This window comes from Giraffa tippelskirchi, chromosome 8 (genome assembly GCF_054371585.1).
Source record: "Giraffa tippelskirchi isolate mGirTip1 chromosome 8, T2T-mGirTip1v1.2.pri, whole genome shotgun sequence".
In the NCBI taxonomy this organism is placed as follows: domain Eukaryota; kingdom Metazoa; phylum Chordata; class Mammalia; order Artiodactyla; family Giraffidae; genus Giraffa; species Giraffa tippelskirchi.
The window spans coordinates 125,944,612-125,970,535 of NC_137282.1; the positions used below are offsets into that span (position 1 = coordinate 125,944,612).

The 25,924-nt window shown below is 50.6% G+C and overlaps 2 protein-coding genes and 1 long non-coding RNA gene across 35 annotated transcripts in view; 2 read left to right on the top strand and 1 right to left on the bottom strand.

Annotated features, from left to right (window-relative positions):
• Positions 1-1,032, top strand: part of ZNF76 (zinc finger protein 76) — a 29,389-nt gene extending 28,357 nt beyond the window's left edge. For all 32 annotated transcript variants that reach the window (XR_014062092.1, XM_081520110.1, XM_081520117.1 and 29 more), the window contains one exon: positions 168-1,032. Coding sequence is in view for 31 of the 32 variants with exons in the window: in XM_081520110.1 (XP_081376236.1) it covers positions 168-272 (105 nt within the window). In the remaining variant the exon portion in view is untranslated. The remainder of the gene's footprint in view (positions 1-167) is intronic.
• Positions 931-7,544, bottom strand: LOC145517517 (uncharacterized). The gene is made up of 3 exons (XR_014062095.1): positions 7,374-7,544; positions 3,463-3,563; positions 931-3,226 (listed from the first exon to the last, which is right to left on the bottom strand). It is a non-coding gene; the product is annotated as an uncharacterized LOC145517517 (long non-coding RNA).
• Positions 2,711-24,846, top strand: DEF6 (DEF6 guanine nucleotide exchange factor). Of its 2 annotated transcripts, none has more exons than XM_081520103.1 (11): positions 2,711-2,846; positions 13,760-13,900; positions 14,536-14,721; positions 16,378-16,614; positions 16,703-16,849; positions 20,919-21,027; positions 21,216-21,514; positions 22,573-22,739; positions 22,852-23,086; positions 23,968-24,058; positions 24,259-24,846. In XM_081520103.1, exons 1-11 carry the CDS (start codon positions 2,751-2,753, stop codon positions 24,480-24,482), a joined length of 1,932 nt encoding a protein of 643 aa, XP_081376229.1. In that variant the 5' UTR covers positions 2,711-2,750; the 3' UTR covers positions 24,483-24,846. The 2 variants fall into 2 exon arrangements, with proteins under 2 accessions (XP_081376229.1, XP_081376230.1); XM_081520104.1 differs by having other exon boundaries at positions 22,852-23,050.
• Positions 24,847-25,924: the final 1,078 nt, after the last annotated feature.

Consider the following 25,924-nt stretch of genomic DNA (forward strand, 5'->3'; position numbering starts at 1 on the left):
TCCCCACCATGCCTAGCCTAATAGAGTTCTGTCAGTGAACTTCCTGTTTCCTGGGGCCCTACTGAGTGCTCAGGTGTGTGGGTGGAGGACATTCAAACAAGTAGACCACATACCCTTCCACTGGGACCTGGGATGGAGGGTCTCACTCTCCCCTTCCTTCTCCACAGCTGGAGGAGCAGCAGACCTTAGAGGAGGCCATCAGCGTGGCCACCGCTGCCATGCAGCAGGGGGCAGCGGCCCTGGAGACCACAGAGCCGGAGAGCGGCTGCTGAGCCCGAGGGCTGGGCCCCACGCCATGCTGCAGGAGGCGCCGGGCCACACAGGCATCCTTGCCTCCAAGGGCCCAGGCTGTGGCTGACGTGCAGGTGGCCACACAGGTCTCTGGGGCAAGAAGGCAGCAGGAAGACGGCCTGAAGGGCACAGGAGCCCTGCCCACAAGGAGGGCCAGGCAGCTGGAATCAGGGGAGTGCGTCATCCTCAGGAGCTAAGGAGGACAAGCTTGATCAGCAGGCTGCACTGGGGTGTCCTCCCCCCAGAATCAGCTGAGCACCCTCTTCTCTCTGGAAAACACCCGTCCTGCCCTCGGTCCGTCCCCCTTCTCAGGTGGCAATTGGGGCTGCTCTTGGGACTGGTCCTCTACTCCCAACTGGTCATTGCCCACTCGGGGAGCAGTCAGACAGCTCTTCCGCCCCGTAGGGGCAGAGCGGGCCCAGCCCTGCCCCTCCCAGCAATAAACACCTCCCTGGAGGCCGGCCGAGGTGTCTGGCCCCTTGGCAGCAGGGACTTCGGCCACTACAGTCAGAATTGCTCAGGGGCCCGTGGCTGGAGAAAGGTGCCCAGCCCCACCCCCACCCCAGCTGCTCCCCAGCCTCTCTGCAGCTGTGGCAGAGAGGCCAGGAACGACCTTGTACATACTGGGGACTGAGTGTAATTTGTTTCATTTTTTTTAATTCCATTTTGATAATTTTTTTTCCTGCTCTGGATGGTGGTGGCAAATGGGTGAATGAGTATTTAATAAAAGTTCCAAGTTTCCACCTGGGTCTTTCCTCCCTCTTTTCAGCTTTGGGCCCTGGTGCCAGGGCTGGTCAAATCAGGCTCTTGGCCCTGTATCCCAAGCGCAGATCTCACTCGGGTGCAGACCTCACTCAGCCTCAGTGTCGGACTGGGGTGCTCACCCTCCCAAGGGTCCTGGGGAAGGAAGCCCTAATGTGAGAGAAACCCCGAGGAGTGGCCAGTGGCTTCCTGCCCGCAGCTGAGAGGTGGGCTCCGGGTAGCCAAACAAGGCCAGTGTGACCGCTGCTTCCAGGCTCTGGTTAGATCTCAAGCCTCAAGATGAGTAGGCTGGAGGAACTCTGTTTTTTTCTACCTTGCCTTGTGATACGTCATCACAGCCCCTCCAGACCCAACCGCTACTCCACATACAGCACACAGTCCACTGCTCCAAGTGAGCAAAGCCCCACAGACTGGGGGCACCCTTGCCAAGGCACCGAAAATCTCTGATGGCTCTGCTGCCGTGGTGCTGAAGTCTCAGCTTCGATACCCAGCTCTGGGAGTACCCACCTAGGTGTCTGGGACCATGCTGTGGAAGTCCAAAGACACAGTCGGAGTCTACTGAAAAGTATGTGGTAGGACCAGACCAGTCCCAGCAGGAAGGATGGAATGCAGGAAAGGGAGGTGATGGAAAGAACTTGTGGGTTAGTGTCTCTTTTCCTCTCTTCACTGTCACACATGTGCGCGCCCCCCCCCAACACAGGCATCCTCTCCTAGGGTGTCTAGCAAACTCTCTTTTGCACCTGCTCCTTGGAAGGACCGGTGCTGGGGCATGCCCCCGGATAGGGGTGTTTCAGTTACCTTCAACATCCCAGGCCACTGTTAGTGGCAGGAGTATGTGCCAGCCCTCACAGGTACTGAGTCTAAAGAAACAGAAGCACTGATGTGGAGGGCCCTGAGTCCCCACCCTCCTGCTCCCAGTGCCCTGGAAGCTGGGCCCCACCACGGGGCTCACCCCATGAGCTTCAGAGTCTCTGGGTCAGAGCCGCTGGGCCCCAGAGGGGACAGTCCTCTGGGTGCCTTGTTAGAGCCAAGGCCAGGGGAGGAGGAAGCAGCCAATCACGTGCCAAGTCCTCCCAACCTAGAGAGGAGCTCTGGCCCAGTTCTTCCTCCAAGTTCATATTGGTGGTGGTGGGAGGAGCCCCACCACGACAGCAGTGTTAGATGGCCTTAAAAGAAATGCTTTATCCAGTGCCTACTCTATAGCTTTACATCCATCCTCAGACCTCTTTACAATCTAGGAGGTGAGCGTTTCTCCTGCTTTACCAATGACAAGCTGCTTGAAGACGTTACGTTATTCATCCAAAGCCTCCCACCTGGTAAGTGTGGAATTGGTACAGGACCTGCCCCTTGCTGTCTGACTCCAAAGTCAGGAAGGGCTTGCTTTTCCTTCAGCAAGCTGCCTCTGGGGGCCCAGGAGGCTCGGGGGCTGAGGAGGCTCCCAAAGGGCCTCACGCCCAGGGAACCAGGTTGAACAGAGCTGCGGCCGTAGCTCCCCAGGGCTTGGTCCCCAGTCCCAAGCAGGGAGCGGTGCTGCTGAGCAACAGGCTGGGTCTTGCCAGCGCGGGAGCCCGCGAGAGCAGGCAGGTGGAGCTCTCGGTCCGCGCTGCGGCCCTGCTGTGGTCTCTGCTGCCGTTTGCATTTCCTGAAACCGGATCTTGGTGTCAGAGCCGCCCCTGGGCCGGGCGGGCGCCTCAGCCATGGCCCTGCGCAAGGAGCTGCTTAAGTCCATCTGGTACGCGTTCACCGCACTGGACGTGGAGAAGAGCGGCAAGGTCTCCAAGTCCCAGCTCAAGGTGAGGGGCATCCGGGATGCGGGGGAGGCCGGCAGATGCGTTTCATCAGCCCCTGCTTCCTGGGAGCTAGGCGTGAACCCTGCGCTCCTCCAGGGGCACCCCAACTAGCCAGGGGCCCAGGAAGGGTGGGGGGCCGGTGCTGGGTACTGGGGTGACATGGCCTGGTGGATGCTGCTGCCCACCGTCCAGAGGCCCCAGTGAGGTGTGTGCAGGGCCATGGTCCAGAGCCCCGACCCAAACTCTCAGGAGAGTAGAGGCGGCATCATGGGGTTCTGAGGGCCACGAGCCAAGCTACATCCCAGATTCCATGTGATGAGCACACGTCTCCCCGGAGTCAAGCTTGGGCATGCACCTTACTCCTTCCTGCTGCTTCCTCCTGGCTTTGAAGAGAGACAGTTAGCTAGTACTTGTCAGTCACTTCCTCCCGGAGCTGAGAGAGAGGTTTCAAGAGCCTCTCGCGCCCCAAACCAGGCGGCTTGGTTGCCCTTGGCAGGAGAGCATCTACTCTGGACCCTGCCTCCTAGGCGGGACAGAACTGGGATGGGGCAAGGACTGAAGACCCCATACTGCTGCCCATTCACCAACCCCCTCACGCCCACCAGGTTGGGAAACTTACTTTAGGCCTTGAGACCTCTAGCAGGGAAGGAGTGGATCTGAGTCCGGGAAGAGCCCCATCAGTGATTGTCCTGAAGTTCATTGCTTGGTCCTAGATAATTCCTGGGAGACCAAAAAGTTTCTCTCCTGCAGTCCTGGGTTAGTGCTGCTTTCACCCTCGTTAGTGGGCAAGAAGCAAGGCCCTAGGCCAGGGGACACAGGGAGACAGCATGAGGGAGGCCTCAGCCCTCTGGGATCTGCCTTAGGGGTTCATTCATTCACTCTAAAAATATTATTGAGCACCAGGTATGCGCCCGGCATGAGGCTAGGCCATAGACTCTTGTATCTTTCCAGCCGTCTTCCCCCTCGACAATCCCCCCGCCCCCCCGCAAAGGAAGAGTGCAGTCTCAAGGAAACCTCCGTTTTAAATGACTGAGCAGGAGGTGCCTGGAAACCGGAGAAACGAATGGCATTGTTCCCCTCCCTCTACTTTGCTGAACTTGGGACATGATGAACTTGGATATCTCAAACTGGTCCTATCTGATAATCGACCTCTTAGCCAGACTTGTGATCATCTAGCAAATGTTTCTTGGCTCTCCCAGGAAGGAGAGTCTACAACCACCTCTGATCATCTGAGAGAATCTTTCAAGAGGCAAGTTCTTCCTCACATTCTACTTAAATTCTCTTATTGCAGGTTATGTAGTCTAGTGAGCTCTGCAGGGCAGACAGGGGAAAAGCAGATCATCCAAAACCCATCCTTGCAGAAAATCTACGTCCTATATCTGCCTCCCACACTGCCCCTTTAATATCTTTCAGGAACAATCCCCACCTCCATAGTTTGTTTGTTGTCTCCATTTTCTACCACTCCATTAGCTGTGGCCCCTGTGATACTTCCAGGCTCTCTATTGCCCTCATAGATGGAAGGTACTGCACTCAGATTTCCTGGGCCCACCAGGCAGTAAGGCTTCTTAGTTGGAGCTTCTGTCTTGGCCTCTAACTGGGCAGATGCCTGTTCCCCACCCCACCCATTGAATATTTACAAGGAAGATTGCATGGGGAGGATGCATAATCGAACCATCCATCCACTGTCTTTGTACCACATCACAGCTTACAATGAGCCCACTGCCAGCAGCTTTTGTGGTCATGCTGGATCAGTGGTAGATTCCAACCCATCAACAGAAAACGTGTCCATTCTGGGAACCCGAGTAGCAGTGGGAGTCTCAGGCCCGACGGCAGGTGGACCAGAAACTGCAGGGCCCGTGTCATAGGACAGAAAGATGAGGAAGGCAGTTCTCCCACCAGCCTGTGATACTAGAGCCTGGGATGGGAGGAAGTAGTGATAGTGCTGGGGGTGGGGATGCCGGAAAGGCAAAAGAACAATAGAGAAGTGGTCAGAAGGCAGAGGAAGAAGCAGATGACAGATAGAGACCAGCAGGGCACACTCCCTCCCCGGAAAGACTGGGTGAGAAGGGAAAAGACCTTGGGGTCAGCCTGTCTTCACCAAAACTGTCCCTGGCCTTGGCGTCCTCTCTTGGGAAGAGGCCGGGGGAACTGCACTAGCCCAGAGCAAGCTGGGACAGTCACCCACTTCTCCCCTGACATGTTGGCAGAAAGGCTGCCACCGGCCGTCCTGGGCAGAGCTGTGATGGGGCCAGAAGGAGGAGGAAGAACAGCGAGTCCTCTGAGAAGTACCCCCAAGGAGTCTTCTCTGAAGAAGAGAAGGCTTGGGGGAGAGATCAGATGAGGAGTTTTTCCTTTTCTGAATTCTTAGAAAGTACCATAGCCTTTGTCCAGATGGGTGGGAAAAAAAAATAAAAATATATCAGTAGGAATGGCACTTCTGCTCAGAATGGATTTAGGTTGAACACAGGAGCTGAGGACTCTGAGCTTTTGCAGAGTCCCCAAAACTTCCCTCTCTGAAGAGCTTTAGGAGTGAGTACCCATCCTGTCAGAGGGCTGCAGGGAGGGGAGCCTTGGGAATGGTGAGTTTCCCAATGTCCACACCGTCTCCCTGCAGAAGCAGCTTTAGGCTTCATGGGTGATCAGCTGAGAATTTGGCTTCCTCACTCCCTGACTGCCAGAGCCGGGGTGAGGGGCCTGAGACTGGGTGTGTGGTTAGAGCAGTGTGTGTGATGAGGATCCTAGGAGGCCTACCACTTCCCCTTGACCAGCAGGAGCAGAGGCAAGGCAGGGAGGGTGAACTGGGGCCTTTGCTACTTGACTCTGTGGGGTCCCAGAATCCTGAGCCTCTAGTTGGCACTCAGGGCAGTCCTGGGGCCCAGGGAGGGAGTCTTGCCCACCGAGAGCCTCTGAGTTTCGGGCTCTGCCTCCTCTGGAGAGGAACAACACCCTTCCCCTAGGTGCTGCTGCTGCTGCGTTAGATGTGTCTAACTCGGTGCAACCCTATGACCTGCAGCCTGCCAGGCTCCTCTGTCCACGGGATTCTCCAGGCAATATTACTGGAGTGGGTTGCCATTGCCTTCTCCAGGGGATCTTCCTGACCCAGGGATCAAACCCGGGTCTCCTGCATCACAGGCAAGATTCTCTACCACTGAGCCCACCAGGGAAGCCCTCCTCTACGTGAAGGGAAGTTAATAACAACTCTAGTCCAGGAATCTGATGACAGGTCCTCAGCTTTGCCCTGACCTCTGCCTGCTGTGGTCTTCTCAGTCTAGAGTGTGAAGGAGGGAAGGATGATTCAGTGATACAGAGCCCTTGACTCAGAGCCATACAGGCCAACACCTATATCGCTCCCCAGCAGGGTGACCTTGCAGGTCACTGCCCATCTCTGAGCTGTAAAGCCAAAGGGCTGAACTGGGGATCACCAAACTCTCCAGCTAGCCTAGGAAAGTAAATTTTAACAAAGTATATCAAGTAGGTGAAACTGATCCTGACACAGCCTCTCCTCTCCGCTTCCTTCTCTGAGCCTCCATCTTTCCTTTGATGCCTACACCCAATCCCTCCAGCCCCTTCTTGCTCTCAACAGGCACACAGCCAATCCAGAGATTCTCCCCTTTTAAAATTCCTGGTGCTCCTCCCTCACAATAGTAGTTTTGCTTTAGTACCCACTGGTTGAGAAAAATATATTCAGTGATTCTTAAAAAGAATCTATAAATTTTAAAAGAATCACTTAGCACCTGGATACATTTAAAGACTACAGGCCATGTAAAAGAGAGAAATTAGTCATTCTCTTTGCAGTTAGTGATTGGTACTTTTAAGGATGCCCAAACGCTCTGTAGCTTCATCTACTCCTGAAGTCTAAGAACTACAGGATCATGGGCCTGGCATCCACTGCATCGCTGCACTTGAGTTTTTAGGGAACTTCCCAGGTAGCACCAGTGGTAAAGAACCCGCCTGCCAATGCAGGAGACTCAAGAGATGCAAGTTCGATCCCTGGGTTGAGAAGATCCCCTGGAGATGGAAATGGCAACCCACTCTAGTATTTTTGCCTGGAAAATCCTATAGGCAGAGAAGCCTGGTGGGCTACAGTCCATGAGGTCACAAAGAGTCGGACATGACTGAGCTGCACACAACACACAAACACACACACACACACACCCACATGCCAGGGTGGGGCGAACCACTCCCCCCCACACACACACACACTCCACATGCCCCCAGGGGAGAACCACTCCCCCACACGCCTGCAGAGGAAACAGTGAATAAATGATGCCTCTCAAAGGTCAATGGCTGCCAACCCAGAGGTCAGGGGCTGCCTGGGTGGGTGGGGGAGACAGAGAGCCCTCTCTGGGGAAGCCCGAATGGCAACTTGTGAAAACTGCAGACACCTGGACCCCACCCCTGGAAACTCTGAGTCAGTAGGTCTGGGCGGGCCCTGGCAGATTTCAGTTTCAACCAGCTCCCCAGGTGATTCTGATGCTTAATCTGAGCCCACGTAGCATAGAGATCTAGCGCAGGGCTTTAGGGTCAGACCTTGACTCTAAAGAAGACACTTCATCTCTCTGAGCATCGGTTTCCTCCTCTGTAAACGCAGGATAAGGAGCGTCCCCGCCTCCAGGGCTAAGGAGTTATTGAAGTCAGCAGGTGACTCCTGCGCACGCTCCCGCCGCCGTTTCCTTTCCAGCAGGACCCTCCCCTGGCCACGCCCTCTTCCCGCCCCCAGCCCCTTCCCCTCGCCCCGCCCCCTGCGCCCAGGCACAGGAAGCCTGGCAATCTGAGCTCAGCTGATTTCTCCAGGGAAAGGCCCTGAACCGTCAGTGTCTGGAGCCTTTGATTCCTCTTTATCCCTATAGCTGCTGGCTCACAGGGGTCAGATCCGCTGCCCTGGGCTCCTCAAATTCCCCTGACGCAAAGTACCAGTGACAGAGGCCTTAGAGGACAGCGTGGACCCGTGACTGAGGAGAGGAGCAGTTCAGATAGCTGTGTGCTGCTGGGTGGCAGGTCCGGTCCTGGGCTGGGAGAGGAGCTCTACAAAGCCTCCTTGAACTCCATGTTTAGAGGTGTGAAAACTAAAGCCCAGCGAGGTTAATGTGGAGAGATTCAGCCCACATCCATCTGACTTTTGTGTTTTTCCCACTTCTTCTCTTGAAGCACTTAAGTTCATTCATTAGATATTTGTTGAGTATCCATTATGCCAGACCCAGCGGTACAGCAGTGAATACAATAAAACAGACAAAAAAAAAAAACCCGCACCCTTGTGTTGCTGGCATTCTAATCAGAGAACACAGATGAATAAACACAGTAAGTCAAAACTCGTTGATACATGACATGGAGGAAAAATAAAGCAGAAGTGAGGATAGGGAGTGTGGGGAGTAGAGGGGATGGGATTACAGATTTAAATAAGGTGGTCGGAGAAGCCCGCCTCCCTGAGAAGGTGGAGGGGGTGTGAGCCATGCCATGGCTGAGACGAAGAATGTTTCAGGCTGAAAGACAGGGCCCTGAGACAAGGGCATGCCTGGCGTGTCCGGGGAACGTGGGGGTCAGAGTGGCTGGACAGAAGGGAGCAAGAGGGATGAGGTCAGAGAGGGTATAGAGTGAAATCTCTGGAAGGACTCCAAGATTTCACCCTGGGAACCTTGGAAAACCACTGCAGCACTTACGTTAGACTTAAGGGGAGTTTAATCAAAAACCTTGAGTGTGTAGGGAACATGGTGCTGAGCTCTGGAGTCAGGGTTAAGATGAGACTCCTTGCTGCCCTCAAGGAATGTAGAACAGCCAGAAATGCTCACACAAACAAGAAACAGCAAAAGAACGTTATTACAAAGCAACTTAATAGCAGGGTACATTAATAACAGTGGTTAATGGCGCCCTTTTTTATCACTAGAGTTTAAATTTTTTGTCATAAAAACAATATATGCTCCCAGCACAGAAAATTGTGCTTTTTAAAGAAGTTGAAATTTGTTATGAAAGTAAAATATGTTTTACTGGTTAAAAAAATAAAGACAAAAATAGTGTTAAAGAAGGTGAAAGTCCCTCCCCTCCCTGGGGAGAGTGGTAGGGTGATAGTTGTTAACAGTTGCTGAGTCTTCTAGATTTTTTTCTACATACAAATAAACACATTAGATGGAACCATATGAAATTGCTGACATTTGATTGTTTCGGCCTACTCAATGGCAGTTTAAAATGGTTCAACCTAATATTTGCACACATATTATTTTACAGATATTTCATTCTAGAGCGTGCTTTTTTCCACCTGCCAGTATAGTATACATACCTTTCTATGTCTGTTCACACAAACATAGTAATAAAAATAGCTCACAACTTTCATTAAGCAATACCTTTTATTGCACTGTGTACGAGGTGCTGTGCTGAGCGCTTTGTTCTAAAACACCCCGTGGTGCAGGCCCCCTTATTTTCCTCAATGAGGAGACTAAAGTCTTGGGGAAGTTAAAAATCACTTGCCCATAAGCACACTTGGCAGAAGTAAAATTTTTCAACCACACACAGGTCCATGATGTGGTATACCTGTCCCCTCTCAAAGGAGACGCAGGCTGTCTCCAATGCCTTATATATGTGCCAGGGCATGTAAGATCTTAGTTCTCTGATGAGGAATCAAACCTGTGGAAGCTCACTGGAAGCTCGGAGCCCCAGTCACTGAACTGCCAGGCATTTCCCAATGCCTTATATTCTAAACAATGCTTCAGTGGGCATTCTAGTACAGGTAGCTCTGTTTGCCTGATCATCTGTAGCTTGGATGATTAAAAATGCTGGGGTCATGCCGAATTTTACCTCTGATAGAGTCTTGCCCTCCAGAAAGACTACCGATTCACCCCTCGACAGTAGGGCATTTGAATCCCCATTTCTCCACAATTTCCTCAATACTTGATAGTATCAGTCTTTTGCATCTTTGTTAATTTGTTGGGTTAAAAAAAAAATCACACTTACTTTACAAGAAGGGAACTTATATTTGCTCTGGCACTCTATCTATATATCATCTTACCCTCACGGCCCCTCTGCGTGGTGGGTATTATCCCATTTTACTGACAATGAAACTGAGGCTCAGGGAGTGAAGAAGTTTATTCAAGGCCTCATAACTAGAAAGTGAAGGTCCCTGGCCTTCCATGTTTCCCCCTTCACTGGAGTGTAGCATTTGGCTGGGCTATGCAGGAAGCTTCCTCAAAGAGATGCTCTAGGAAACTTGAAGAGACATAAGGACATGGGTAATTTGAAAAGAGGCCAGGAGACAGCAGGTAGAAGTGTGTGAAACTTAGAATAACACCTGTCTCTTCAGAAGTGGGTATTTCTCTTGTGTTGGGCACTCTGGATTTTAAATGCTAGGCATTTAGCAGTGGCACCTCTTGGAGTGTGGATTAGTATCGTATGACCATAGATGTGTTAATCATGTCTTCTCTGATTATAGGTGGTAGAAACCAAACTCAAAATAGCTTAAGGGAGATGTTATATCTTGGCTCACATAAATGAAACTCCAAGCATAGTATTGGCTTCAGGCTTGGCTGGATCTAGGTCCTCAGATGACAACTCTCTTTATTCCTTGACTTGATAGCTTGATAGTATTCTCTGTCGTGGTTGTTGTTGTCCAGTTGCTCAGTCATGTCCAACTCTTTGCAACCCCGTGGACTGCAGCACGCCAGGCTTCCCTGTCCTTCACTATCTCCCAGAGTTTGCTCAAACTCATGTCCATTGAGTCAGAGATGCCATCCAACCACCTCATCCTCTGCCATCCCCTTCTGTTCATGCCCCTAATCTTTACCAGCATCAGGGTCTTTTCCAATGAGTCAGCTTTACGTATCAGATGTCCAAAGTTTTGGAGCTTCAGCTTCAGTGTCAGTCCTCCCCATGAATATTCAGGGTGGACAAAGATGTTAGCTGCATCTGTCTTCTAGCACCTTAACTCTTTCCAGGTTTACCCACGGAAAGAATATACTTCTCCTCTAGAGGAAGCAAAAATCCCAGGACTGCTTCTCAGTGGCCTAGATTTGGTCATGTGCATTCTCAAACCAAACACCGTGACTCAAAAGTGTCCCCCCCTGCAGCCAGATGGGGTAGGGGTGCAAACAGCTAATACCACAGATACTGAAAATGGAGCAGAGGTATTTCTCAAAGGAAAATCAAGGCTCTGTTACCAAAATAAAGAAAGAGGGCAGAGTTCATCAGGAAGAAACTTCAGACGTCCTTTAGAATAAGAGAAAAGCAAAACTATATACGGCACACGAGATAATTTGAAGATCATGGGAATGAGGGTTGGGGTGGGGGCCACAGATGACTGCCCAGGCAGGGGAAGTGAGGGAAAAGAGAAATATGGATCCCCTCACTGGGCCCCCCAACTTCCCACTTTGCTGAGTTGAACCTGAGGCTCAGGAAAACATTGGGGAGAAGTCTCAAACCCCTGTCCCTCTCCTCTCACAAAAGAGAATAGGAAATCAAGACAATAGGCACGCCAGCTCGGAGGTGTTGGCCAGCCCCTGCCTCAGAGGAGCTGATTCCAAGGTGAACTGTTGGTGGGGAAGCAGCTCTTGAATACAGCGTTTATTGACTACCTTGGGTGTGCAGATGAGGACATAGTGCTGTGAGACAGGAAGGTAACAGAGACCTTGTCTACAGAGTTTACTACATAGTTGGGGGATGAAGGTGAGGTCAATATTTTTAATAAGGAAGCTGCCTTCAGAGTCAGGAACACCTGTTTCCAACCTCAGCTCTGCCATTTACTTTTTAAAAATATTTGTTTATTTGGCTATGCCAAGTCCTAGTTGTGGCATGGGGTGGGGGAGATCTTGGATCTTAGTTGTGGCATGTGGGATGAAGTTCCCTGACCAGGGATTGAACCCACGGCCCCTGTGCTAGAACTGTGGAGTCTTAGTCTTAGCCACTGGACCCCCAGGGAAATCCTTCTGCCACTTATTCTAAACTTCTCCAGGCCTGAGCATCTTCATCTGGAAAACAGGGAAACTAATGTCTGGATATCACAGTTGCCGAGATTAGATCTGGGGTACAGAAAGCACCTCACACAGTGGCTGGCACAGAGTAGGTGACAGTTTTTCCTCATTCACACCTTCTGTGATAAGTGCTATCACAGAATTACACCAAGACAGTTTTATTTTTTTCCTGATCTCCTTGTTCAAGCTTCAACCTCTTTGTGCGAACATGATGGGTTTGGTAACCAACCCGTTTCCCCCTTGTCATCCCTTTTAGCCTTGTCATCCACACCCCATGGACCATTTCTTGTGCTCCTTCTTTGCGCCCTCTCCAGCTCCCTTCCACCTTTAGAAGGTCAGTTACTGGAACTGAACACGCCTTTCCTGGAGCAGGCTCACTGAACTCCAGGCACAATTCAGCCTGACCCTGAGTCTCTGATGGTAGATGTCAGGTTTCTGCCCCTGAGCCTTGGGATCTGCTGAGCTGGATTGTTAGGCTCTTGTTCACTGAGTCCTTGGGCAAGTAACTGGGTCCCTTGAACCTCTGTGTCCTCGTCTGCAGAAAGGGGACACACCTGCCTAATGAGTGCCAAAGAGCATGGCTGCCTGGGTTTGATCCCAGTCCTGCCAGCTCTGTGCCTTTGGGTGAATTACTTAACATCTCAGAGCCTCATCTGTCAAATGAGGATGTTAACAGTTGTTCTGGGCGTTAAGGGAAATATATGCAAAGTACTGAGCACAGTTCTTGTTGCACAGCAAGTGCATATGTTTTTACTTTCTTGTTTTTTATTGAGGTATAATTGACATTTTAATTTCAGGTGTACAATGTAATGATTCTTTATTTGTATATATTGTGAAATGATCATGAGAAGCCTAATTAACGTCTATCGCCATGCATGGTTTAAAAAAATTGTTTTTCTTGCAATGAGAATTTTTAAGACCTACTCTCTTAGCTACTTTCGGATATGCCATACAGTATTACTCATTATGGTTACCAAGCTATATATTATGTTCCCATGACGTATTCAAAAACTGGAAGTTTGTACCTTTTGAGCACCTTCACTCGTTTCACTCACCACCCCATATCTCTTGCAACCACCAATCTGCTCTCTGTATCTGTGAATCCCTTTTCTTCCCTTTTTAAAAAATTCCACATATAAATAAGATCATACTCTATTTGTCTTTCTCTGTCAGATTATTTCACTTGGCATAATGCCCTCAAGGTCCATCCATGTTGTTGCAAATGGCAAGATTTCATTCAGTTTTTCATGACTGAATTACATTCCACTGTAAGTGTTCAGTTCAGTTCAGTCACTCAGTCGTGTCTGACTCTTTGCGACCCCATGGACTGCAGCATGCCAGGCTTCCCTGTCCATCACCAACTCCTGGAGCTTGCTCAAACCCATGTCCATTGAGTCGGTGATGCCATCCAACCATCTCATCCTCTGTCGTCCCCTTCTCCTTTCACCTTCAATCTTTCCCAGCATCAGGGTCTTTTCCAATGAGTCAGCTCTTCGCATCAGGTGGCCAAAGTATTGGAGTTTCAGCTTCAGCATCAGTCCTTCCGATGAATATTCAGCACTGATTTCCTTTAGGATGAACTGGCTGGATCTCCTTGCAGTCCAAGGGACTCTCAAGAGTCTTCTCCAACACCACAGTTCAAAAGCATCAATTCTCCAGCGCTCAGCTTTCTTTATAGTCCAACTCTCACATCCATGCATGACTACTGGAAAAACCATATCTTTGACTAGACAGACTTTTTATTTATTGTATGTGTATATGTGTACATATGCATATGTGTGTGTATGTATATACACATATATATAAGAGAGAGAGGGGGAGGGAGAAGTTTTAGTTATGATTGAACTAAATAATGTGTGTAGAAGACTTAGCCAGGATGGGGGTGAGGACAACAGGGGAGGTGGGAGCAGCCCTGTGGCCCAGCTCAGGCCGGGGCTCAGGAAGGTAAGCTCCCCTCTGTCTCAGGTGCTGTCCCACAACCTGTACACCGTCCTGCACATCCCTCATGACCCTGTGGCCCTGGAGGAGCACTTCCGAGACGATGACGATGGTCCCGTGTCCAGCCAGGGATACATGCCCTACCTCAACAAGTACATCCTGGACAAGGTGAGGGCCCCTTTCACCTCTCTCCACTTCCCAACCTGGCCAGCACCCGGATTCCTTGCCACCCCAACTCCTCCCTCCATGAACCTCATCTCTGTCTCCTCTGTCCACCCATGCCCCCTATCTCCACCCTTCACATCCCCGTCACTTACCCCCTCTTTGCCCCCCTTAACCCACTCCAGCTCCCTCCTCTCTATCCTAGCCTCCACCTTCCCCACGATCTTCACCCCTCCCCGCTTAGCTTTCAGCTGTCATTTTACAAGGGTTTTCCAGCTCTCCACTAAGTCTGTCCCCTCTGCTCCTCCTAGCTGTCACTGTCTCTCAAGTTCTTCTGGACTGTTCATTTCTTCCTGGGCTTCCCCTCCTTTCTCCCTAGCCTGAGGGACTAAGTTTCTCTGTGGTTTGGGAACTTGGGTGGATGTGGATGCGGGGAAGTGATGGGTGTGGCAGGGCTGGGGGTTTGGGGGTCAGGCTGGTTGGCCCTGATCATCAGCTCAGGGATTACTCAGGTGAGAGTCCCAGCATGGCAGGATGGGGAGCAGGGAAACAGATGACCCTGAGAAGCCAGCTGGAGCCTAGTTGGGTGGTGGAGCTGGAAAGAGGCAGCCTTCGCAGCTGACTTGCAGGCCTGGTGGCAGGTGGAAGAGGGGGCTTTTGTTAAGGAGCACTTTGATGAGCTGTGCTGGACCCTGACGGCAAAGAAGAACTATCAGGTGGATAGCAACGGGAACAGCATGCTCTCCAATCAGGATGCCTTCCGCCTCTGGTGCCTCTTCAACTTCCTGTCTGAGGACAAGTACCCTCTGATCATGGTTCCTGATGAGGTGAGCCCCAGGGACTTTATCACTTAGGGACAGGCCTCAACAAAACCATGAAGGAGGCCAAACTGTCTCTCGACTTCCCCACATCCTGTGTCTTCTTTATCTCTCCACTGGCTACCTGTCCACACCCACCCGTCTCCAGACACTTAGAACTGCCCACACCAGAGCAATGATGCCTTCTTCCAGGAGGCCCAAAACTACACCCCCTTCAAGGCTCTGCTTGCTCTCACAGTAGGAAAATGATTCTGCAAACTCTATTTACACAGAGGTGTGAATGCCTGATACATTGCTGAGCGTTTTGAAATGAAAACATTTAAAATCAAATGGCAGGATTTCAGGCGCTGTGGCAAACTGAGAAGGGTGCTACTTTAGGGGAATAGAGACCTTCCAGGGACATCTCTCCAGTCACTCCCAAGTGGGCAACCAAGTCTGGCCCTGGTTCCAGATTTTCTCTTCCTGTCTCCTACAATATAGGGGGGAGCCAGGACAGACTCAGCTCAGACCCCAGAGAGAGGGCATCCTGGGAACATCAGCCTAGAACCCAGCTTCTACCTTCTCAATTCATGGGTGAAGCCGGGGCAGGTGACCCCTTTTGGCAGCTGACCTGCACACTCCCTCCACTCCCCCACTCCCCTGTCCACTCAGCCTTCCCCTGACCCTTTCTGCCCTCTGGTGGTGGTAAAGATCCCAGGGCAAATTTAGGTCTTTCGAGTAGGGCACATGGGGGAGGGGTCCGCTGTATTTACGAGAGGTCTTGGCCTGTCTAACTGCACTCAGGTTCATGCCCTCGCTTCTGTCTTGTGGGAAGAGTGGGGGTGCTCCCACCCCACTCCCAGCCAAGACCCATTAGCCCCCAGAGTGAAAGTCCTGGAGAGAGTTTTCCAAGAAGCTGTTGGGGCAGCAGAAGCAAGTGTGTCCGTCTGCACAGACACAGACGCCTGGCCGGGTACCTTTGTCAGACCCCTGCCAGCAGGGCGAGGTGGCCTCTCCGAGGCCAGAAATCGTCTCGCTTTTGTGATCAACACGCAGTGTGAACAAACTGCAGCAGGATGTACCCCAACCACCACTTCCTGTTCCTCTGCAACAGGTTTCCTGTCCCTGCCCTGCTCGCTCCCACTTCCCATCCCCTTGCCCTCTGACAAGGGAACGATCCCCAGGGCTGGGGCTGGGGGCTTGGAATAAGGACTCATGGGGTGTCGATATGAATTGAGTTCTGGCTGCTACCAACTTGCTGTGTGATTGAAAACAAGTCACTTCCCCCCTTGAACCTTGGTTTTGTCATCTGCAGAGTGAGGATATTGAACGAAAGGGCCCTTGTCCCCCGCTGATGTTTTCTATGACTTGCTGCCTCTGCCTGGCCCCCAGTCCTCAGCTCCCACCTCACCGTGCCCTCAAGTCAAGGCAGGAAGGACTGGAGCTTGGGGAGGGGATGTCTGAATTGAAGTTGGGGCCCCAGGATCCCCTTCCAACTCTCTACTCAGGAGTCCACCAGCGTTTAGTCATTTAGTCCTCTGACACGCATCCACCCACCACAACCTGCCAACCCCTGTGCGTGGTCACTTCTGCCCCAGCTCTGGGAGCCTGATGGTAGCGACCCCTGGTGTCGACATCAGCAACACCGCCTGCTGTTGCCACCAAGCCTTCCCTCCTGCCCTCCAGGTGGAATACCTGCTGAAGAAGGTGCTCAGCAGCATGAGCTTGGAGTTGGGCTTGGGGGAGCTGGAGGAGCTGCTGGCTCAGGAGGCCCAGGCAGCCCAGAACAGTGGGGGGCTCAGCGTCTGGCAGTTCCTGGAGCTCTTCAACTCAGGCCGCTGTCTGCGAGGCGTGGGGCGGGACACGCTCAGCATGGCCATCCACGAGGTCTACCAGGAGCTCATCCAAGACGTCCTGAAGCAGGTCAGGCCTGGCTGGGGACCAGGGGAGCACCCGGAGGAGGGTGGGGGCGGGGCCGAGGACGCCTCTGATTTGGCTCTGGCTCTGGCAGGGCTACCTGTGGAAGCGAGGTCACCTGCGGAGGAACTGGGCAGAACGCTGGTTCCAGCTGCAGCCCAGCTGCCTCTGCTATTTCGGGAGTGAAGAGTGCAAGGAGAAGAGGGGTATGATCCCGCTGGATGCGCAGTGCTGTGTAGAGGTGAGGGCGGCAGGTGAAGGGGTGGAGCAGATACTGGAGCACGGCCCAGAGGGGCTCTGATGTAGCCTGAGGGGAAGGGGTCAGGAGGAGGGCAAGGCGGAAAGCCCCAGTGACTTCCGCACCTAAGATTCCTGCTTAGGTGAGTGCAACCCAAATACAACTGACCCCTGAACAACATGGGTTGGGACTTGGTGGGTCTACTTACACGTGGATTTTTTTTCAGTAAATACATACAGTACTGCACCATGCACAGTTGGTCGAATCTGCAAATGCGGAACTGGGATACTGAGAGTGAAAGTCACTCAGTTGTGTCCAACTCTTTGCGACCCCATGGACTGTAGCCTGCCAGGCTCCTCTGTCCCTGGAATTCTCCAGGCAAGAATACTGGAGTGGGTAGCCGTTCCCTTCTCCAGGGGATCTTCCCAACCCTGGGATCGAACCCAGGTCCTTGCATTGCAGGCAGATTCTTTACAGTCTGAGCCACCAGGCTGACTTTAAAGTTATAAGTGGATTTTCAACCGGGCAAAGGTTTGGCACCCCTAACCCCTGAGCTGTTCAAGGGTCAACTGTATACCTGAGTGCCTCAAGGCCATTCTCAGCCATAATTATTGACTATATTCCCCACACTATTCATTTTATACCCATGACTCACATTTTGCAACTAGAAGTTTGCACCACTTTTTTTTTTCAGCACTTTTTTTTTCTTTTAGAAAAGTAACACACTTTATTTTTTCCTTCCAGTTTCACTGAGATATTATTGACATATAGCACTGTGTAAGTTTAAGGTGTACAGCATAGTGATTTGACTTATACATATCATAAAGTGATTAGCACAGTAAGTTTAATGAACATCTGTCACCTCATATAGGTACAAAATTAAATAGAAAAAAAATTTTTTTTCTGTGATGAGTAATCTTAGGATTTACTCCCTCAACAACTTTTATATATAACATTTGTTGTTGTACAGGCTTCCCCGGTGACTTATCCATAAAGAATTCACCCCCCAGTGCAGGAGCCATGGGAGATGCAGATTCAGTCCCTTGGTTGGGAAGATCCTCTGGAAGAGGGTATGGCAACCCACTCCAGTATTCTTGCCTGGAGAATCCCCATGGACAGAAGAGACTGGCAGGCTACAGTCCATAGCGTTGCACAGAGTGGAACACGACTGAAGCGACTTAGCACGCACGCAGTCGCTGAGCTGTGTCTGACTCTTTTGTGGCCCTGTGGACTGTAGCCCACCAGGCTCCTCTGTCCATGGGATTTCCCAAGCAAGAATACTAGAGTGGGCTGCCACGTCCTTCTCCAGGGGATCTTCCCAACCCAGGGACAGAACCTGAGTCTCCTGCACTGGCCGGCAGATTCTTCACCACTGAGCTGCCAGGGAAGCCTCATATATTAATATAATCTACAGCAGGTTAATTATATTTTTCATGTTGCATGTTACATCCCTAGAGAGTGAAGTAGCTCAGTCGTGTCCGACTCTTTGCGACCCCATGGAATGTAGCCTAACAGGCTCCTCCGTCCATGGAATTTTCCAGGCAAGAATACTGGGGTGGGTTGCCATTTCCTTCTCCAGGAGATCTTCCCAACCCAGGGATTGAACCCGGGTCTCCCACATTGTAGGCAGACGCTTTGCCATCTGAGCCACCAGGGAAATCTACATCCCTAGTAAACTTTCTTATTTTATATCTGAAAGTTTGTACCTTTTGACCTCCTTCATCCAATTCCTCCTCCCCTACCCTTTCAACAACCCCTCTTCTCACCTCTCTGTAACTACAAATCTGATCTTTCTTTCTATGGATATGTTTGTTTATTTTTGAAGTATAATCGACCTGCAACACTATGTTAATTTCTGTTACACTACATAATGATTCAATATTTCTATGTATTTCAAACTGATCTCCATGATAGTTCTACTTATGATAGGTTACCGTACAAAGATAACTATGTAATCATAATTATTGACTATATTCCCCACACTATTCATTTTATACCCATGACTCACATTTTGCAACTAGAAGTTTGCACCACTTAATCTCCCTCAACTTTTTCTTCCCTCTTCCTACACCCCTTACCCTCTGGCAAACAAACCGGTTTTTTTCTCTGAAACTGTAACTCTGTTTAGGTTTCATTATGTTTGTTCGTTTGTTGTTGTTGTTTTAGATTCCTTATGTCAGCACTTTAAAAAACAAAAAACTGCAAATCCAATACTAAAGTCATTGGTGAATGATGTGGACTTTGCTAAAGATTTCAGAGGAGATAACTTATGACTCACTCTATCCAGCAAAACTTTCTAAAAGTCCTCTTTAAAGGTCTTTCTCCTTCACCCAAATTCCATTCCCTTTGGCAACAGACCAGATAAGGACTTCCCTGGTGGCTCAGACAGTAAAGAAGCTACCTGCAATGCAGGAAACCCAAGTTTGATCCCTGGTTGGGAAGATCCCCTGGGGAAGGAAATGGCAACCCACTCCAGTATTCTTTCCCAGAGAATCCCATGGACAGAGACCCTGTTGAGCGACAGTCCGTGGGTTGCAAAGAGGCAGACATGACTGAGTGACTAACGCTTTCACTTTGGCATTCTATATTTCCCTATTCTTTCTCCTTTCCTATCCCTTTTCCTCCTTTGACTCTGTCCATTATTTTAGAGGCTTAAAGCAACAATTTTTAAAACTGTAGTAAAATATATATATATATATATAACATGAAATTTGCTATTTTAACCATTTTAAGTGTTACAATTCAGTAGCATTAAGTGCATTCACATGTAACCATCCCAATTATCTATTTCCAAAGCTTTTTATTTTTATCATCCTAAATAGCAGCTCTGTACCCATTAGGCAATAACTCATTCTGCCTTCCCTCCAGTCCGTGGTAACCTCTATTCTACTTTCCATCTCTAGAAATTTGCCTATTCTAGGAGCCTCATATAAGTGGAATCATACACTATATGTCCTTTTGTGCCTGGCTTCTTTCACTGAGTATGACATTTTCAAGCATGTTTTGGCGTGAATCAGGACTTCATTCCTTTTAATGGCTGAATAATATTTCACTGTATGGATGTACCATATTTTGTTTATCTCTTCATTCATTGGTGGATATTGGGTGGTTTCCATCATTTTGCTATTATGCATAATGCTGTTATGAACATCCATGTACAAGTTTCTGAGTGGATATATTTCTTTTCTTAAGGCACATACCTAGGAATAGAATTACTGAATCACTCAGTAATTCTATGTTTAATTTTTGAGGAGCAGCCAAACTCTTTTCCATGGTGGCTGCACTATCTTACATTCTCACCAGTAGTAAATGAAAGCTCCAATTTCTCACTAACACTTGTTATTTTACATGAAAAACATTATTATAGCCATTCTAGGCTGTGTCCATCTTTGTCATGTAAGGAAACAGCTATCACTGTGGAAAGAGCACAGATCTAGGCAGAAATCCAGCTCCACCACTAACATGCAGTGTGAATCAGGCAGGTTCCTGGACCTCTTAGAGCCTTAGTTTCTTTTTGTGTAAGATAGAGCTAATAATCTATGCCTGGTACAGACTCTAGAACACATGAAGCTCAGTAGGTAGCTATTATCTTCCACTAGAATGTAAGCTTAGGCAAGGCAGAGATTTGGTCTGTTAGGCACATCTTAGTAGTATCCCATATGCCCAGAGCAATGAGTGGCCTGTAGACACTACAGAATATCTGAGGAATGAATGAATGGAGAACTTTCTCAGCAGACAGGCTTCTGTGGAAATGAATGGTCTCATTAGTGAGGACCCTGTCATAAGAGATGTTGAGCCCCGATCTGGATAAACACTGAGTGGTCACTGTGTGTAGGCCCCACAGAGAGATAGCAAGAGGAGAGCTGTCCCATCTGCAAAGAGCAAAGGCTATAAGAGTTGTGGGGACACTAACCTCCAAACCAGGCCACGCAGGCTCCTGGCAGAGTGGGTGGAAGGGGTGCCAGGAGGAGATGACGGTCAACCAAGGGGGTAGGGGCTGGAGCTGGAGCCCCCCTGGGGCGGGTTTGGCCCTTGACCCCAGTGAAGCCAGCCTGTCTGGGCCTTCTCCCAGGTGCTGCCCGACCGAGAGGGGAAGCGCTGCATGTTCTGTGTGAAGACTGCCTCCCGCACCTATGAGATGAGCGCCTCCGACACACGCCAGCGCCAGGAGTGGACAGCTGGTGAGTGCTCGCGGAGTGGCCTGGATCCGGCTGGACCCCAGTCGCCTCATCGGTGAAAAGGGAGTGAGAGCACTTTGCTCAGCAGGAGGCCGGAGGCTGGATAGGAGCAACTCCAAAGGCCCCTTTCGGGTAGTGGGCCCCCTCGAGGCCCCCCTCTCCCCGGCTAGCCCCTCCCGCTCCCTCCGCAGCCATCCAGACGGCGATCCGGCTGCAGGCCGAGGGGAAGACGTCGCTGCACAAGGACCTGAAGCAGAAACGGCGCGAGCAGCGGGAGCAGCGAGAGAGGCGCCGGGCAGCCAAGGAGGAGGAGATGCTGCGGCTGCAGCAGCTGCAGGAAGAGAAGGAGAGGAAGCTTCAGGAGCTGGAGCTGCTGCAGGAGGCGCAGCGGCAGGCGGAGCGCCTGATGCAGGAGGAGGAGGAGCGGCGCCGCAGCCAGCACCGGGAGCTCCAGCAGGCGCTTGAGGTCCAGCTGCGCGAGGCGGAGCAGGTGTGGCTGCACCCGGGCAGAGGCGGTGGGCCGAGGGGTGAGGCCCCTGCCAGGTGCTGAGCGCCGGGGGTCGGGGCCTGGGCGGGGCCTGGGCTGGGGGCGGAGCCACGCGCCGAGGGAAGAGCGTGGAGGCGGGGCTTGTCTTGAGGGATTTTGGGGGAGGACAGAGATAGGTATGGGATGGGGACAGGGCCTATTGGGTGAGGAACCTGGCAGAAGAGTGGCTTGAGAGGAGAGATGGTGTGGGGCGGGGCCCGAGCCTACGAATTGGGAAGGATGGAGCGAAGTGATAGGTGTAGAGTGAAGCCAGGTTGGGAGACCTTGGCTGGCTGAGGGGCGGGACCTTGACAGAGGAGCTGCTAAAGACCTTGTTACTGGGGAAGAATTTGGACCGAGGCTGGACTATGTGGGACTAGCTTTGATCTGAATTTATAATGAGACCAGTCTGGGGAAGGTAGGATGGGAGAAAGAGGGGACGAACCTGGAGACGGACTAGAGGTGTAGAGGCAATTAGATTTAAGAGTTAAGAGATCTAGATCTGGAGTCGAGACACTGTGGGTTCCATACCAGCTCTGCCTCTTAGGAACCCTGTGATCTCAGGTAAGTTACTTGGCCTTTCTGTGCCTCAGTTACCTGTGACATGTTGATGCCAATAGAATTTGGCTTATACAGGTGTGGAAAGAAGGATCAACTAAGGAAATACTTTTGAGTTATAATTGCTCTAACAATTATAATTATAGTCATTCCCTTGCTAGCACTAGCCTAATTATAATTATAAAACATTATATTACAATGTATAATAATAACTATTAAGGCTGGTGCTAAAAAGGGGATGACTGGAGCCCCTTTCCCCCATGTGGTTCACTGATCCTTACCTGACCTAGTCAGGTTTTCAGGAGGGGATCAGATCAGGAAAACCTGACATGAAGGAACTCTCCAGACCCTCATCCAGAGATAACTAGCTGGGCTGGCCTAACAAAGCCCTGGGGAAAGGGCAGCATAGCTGCAGCCTTCCTCCGCCAGGCCCCTGCTGACCTGGCTCCATGTCCTCCGTGCAGGCCCGGGCCTCCATGCAGGCTGAGATGGAGCTGAAGAAGGAGGAGGCTGCCCGGCAGCGGCAGCGCATCAAGGAGCTGGAGGAGATGCAGCAGAGGCTCCAGGAGGCCCTACAGCTGGAGGTGAAAGCTCGGCAGGACGAGGAGGCTGTGCGCCTCGCCCAGACCAGGTAGGACCAGGCGGCCCCTTCTGCTTTCCCTCCCGAACGCCCCCACCCTCCCACCTGTTGAGCACCTGTGAGGTGCCTCGGCCCCGGAGGTGACACACTGGACACCCCTCAGACTGCTAGAGGAGGAGGAGGAGAAGCTGAAGCAGCTGCTGCAGCTGAAGGAGGAACAGGAGCGCTACATTGAGCGGGCGCAGCAGGAGAAGCAGGAGCTGCAGCAGGAGATGGCCCTGCAGAGCCGCTCTCTGCAGCAGGCCCAGCAGCAGCTGGAGGAGGTGCGGCAGAACCGGCAGAGGGCTGACGAGGACGTGGAGGTGAGGCCTGGGGCGGAACAGGTCGCAGGCGGCAGGGTGAGTGAGTTGGCACAGGCTCTGGAATCTTCCCTGACACTCTGTCCCTCAGGCTCTACCATTGCCTGACTGTGAGGCCTCTGACAAATGGCCTAACCTCTCTGAGCTCCAAGTCCCTCATCTGGGAAAGGGGACTGGTAATTGCATTGCTGTGAAGATTAAACAAGATATTCAGTAAGCACTGAAGAAACATTAACTGCTGTTTTTATTGTTGTTACTCATCTGGGCAAAATTTCTTTCCTCCTACTCTTCCAGCCCCTACTTTGCTATCCCTGCACTTTGGTTCCACTCTTTGGAGCCAAAATCTCCATAGAAGATTTAAAAAAAAAGACAAACTTTCGATGTTTTATTAGTATTCATTATTTTATTTTGCTTTGTTGGCATACATGGTCATTGTAAAAAAAAATTCAAACACAGAAATAAGTATCATAAAAAGAGAAAATTCCTCTATGATTCCCCACCCCACAGCTGCTGCTAATGGCTAGATGAACCCTGGAGCAGAGGTTTCTGCATCAGGTCCTGGACAGGTGGTGTGACACAGTGCTTCAGAGCTCCATGTTTGTCCCTGGGCAAGTCACTTAACCTGTTTTGAATTTGTTTCTTAGCTTCTTCTCTGGAAGTTAAGTAAGATATTAGTACATTTTAGCTGCTTGATAAGTGGAAACTATACTTATGATTATTTTTGACTATTTGAGGGTCTTTGAGTCCCCTGAAATTGGATGCCAACTCTGTTCATACACATAGCTCTTTATGAACATCTTTTCTGGGAAGATGATCAATAGCCTTTGTCGGATCCTAAGGGGCCTGTGAACCTGAAAAGGTCGAGACTTGCTATCTTGGATGGTGGCTCTGACCACTGTCCACTCGTCCTGTCCCCACAGGCTGCTCAGCAGAAGTTGCGCCAGGCTAGTACCAATGTGAAACACTGGAATGTCCAGATGAACCGGCTCATGCATCCAATTAAACCTGGAGGTGAGAAGGGTTAGACCCTGGAGCTTTCCTTGGAGTGGGGAGGGACAAGGGATGGAGGAGGGGAGACCCCTACACCTGCAGAGCCAACAGGGCACTGCAGGTCAGGGGGTGCCCCTCTCCCCTGATGGCTGAAGTGAAGCCCCTCAACTTCTCTTTGCACTCACCTCGCTGCTTCCTCATACCTGCCTTTTCTCTGCCAGACAAACGTCCCACCACCAGCAGCTCCTTCACAGGCTTTCAGGCCCCTCTACTTGCCCGCCGTGACTCCTCCCTAAAGCGCATGACTCGCTGGGGATCCCGCGACAGCAAGACCCCCTCACCCAGCAGCAGTGAGCAGCAGAAGTCCCTCAATGGTGGGGAAGACGTTCCCAGCTCAGCTTCTGCCCCTCAGGAAGACAAACTGGACCCGGCACCGGAAAACTAACCTCTGCCAGCCTCTTGCCCCCAATCTCGTGCCTACCAGGACCTGGCCACAGCTGGCCTGTGGGTGACACCAGCCTCTGCAGAAGAAGAAGCTGCAGCCCTGGTGCCCAGGGCCCAGGCCCTCGGACCATGAAACAGCCCAGATTGGAACCTGGTTCATTTTTTTTTGCACCAGCCCCAGGCCTCAGACCACTGAGGCTGTCAGGGATGCTGATCCTTGAGAACTTGACCATGTGCCTTAACTCCAAGGGCCCTATGCCCCGGGCTGGGAAAGAGAGTCAACAAGCAAGCCAGGGACCACCTGTTCCCAGACTGCCACCACATTTGGAGGCACATTTCCGAATAAAAACTGCTGTTGGAATAAATTATGCAGCAGGTTTGTTGTCTATCTCTCCTACTATTTTCTCTCGTAAGTCCAGTTATAGATCCCAGGAAGAACATGGTATAATGCAGTGGCTTAGCAAAGTCCACTCTGCTACTTACCAACTAGGTGACTGGTCAAATTTCTTCACTTCCCTGTGCTTCAGTTCCCATGTTGATAAAATAGGGATAATAATAGGGCTTACCTTATAGGGTTGTTCTGAGGATTAAGTGTTTGGCACATGAGAAAGCACCACTATTGGTATCGCCCAAAAGTGCTTATTGAGCATATATTCTGTGTCTGGAAATTTCTCAGATTATTTGTCATGGCAACCCTGAGAGATGGATATTATTATTCTCTTTTTACATATGGGGAAATTGAGCCTTAGGGAGGTCAGGTAACTTGCCTAAAGCCTTTCAGACTTGCTTCCTTCCCATATTGCCTGATTACCTACCTCACTACCTAAGACAGAGATCTGGGAATCTAGGATAACTTGCTCCCTCCCTGACACCCCCTTATGGAAAATCCATCATCAAATCCAGTCAGTTCTCTCTCCTTCATGTTTATCCCTCCATCTCTAACCCCATGGTTATTGCCGTGGCTAAGGCCTTCACATCCTCCCCCTGGGATTGAACCTGGGCCCTTGGCAGTGAGCGTGCAGAGTCCTAACCACTGCACCACTAGGGAATTCCCTAAGGTTAGATTTTTAATGGGAAAGTGGAATGGAAATACAAGTATAAGGAGAAAAGGAGACAATGTAAAATTTTTGATTGCTGAAGAAGAGCTTGTTCACGTATTTTTTTTTTACTGTCTTGACCTTGACTTTTTTCTACCATTTAAAGAAATTGAAAAAAAAAATAAATAAAAAAAATAAAAAAAAATAAAGAAATTGAAGTACAGTTAATTTACAATGTTGTGTTAATTTCAGGTGTACAGCAAAGTGACTCAGATATGTTACATATATTCTTTTCAGATTCTTTCCCATTATAGGTTAAGATATTGAATATAGTTCCCTGTGTTATGCCGTGGGTCCTTGTTGTTTATCTGTTTGTTCACTATGGGATTTGAGTCTTATTCAACAC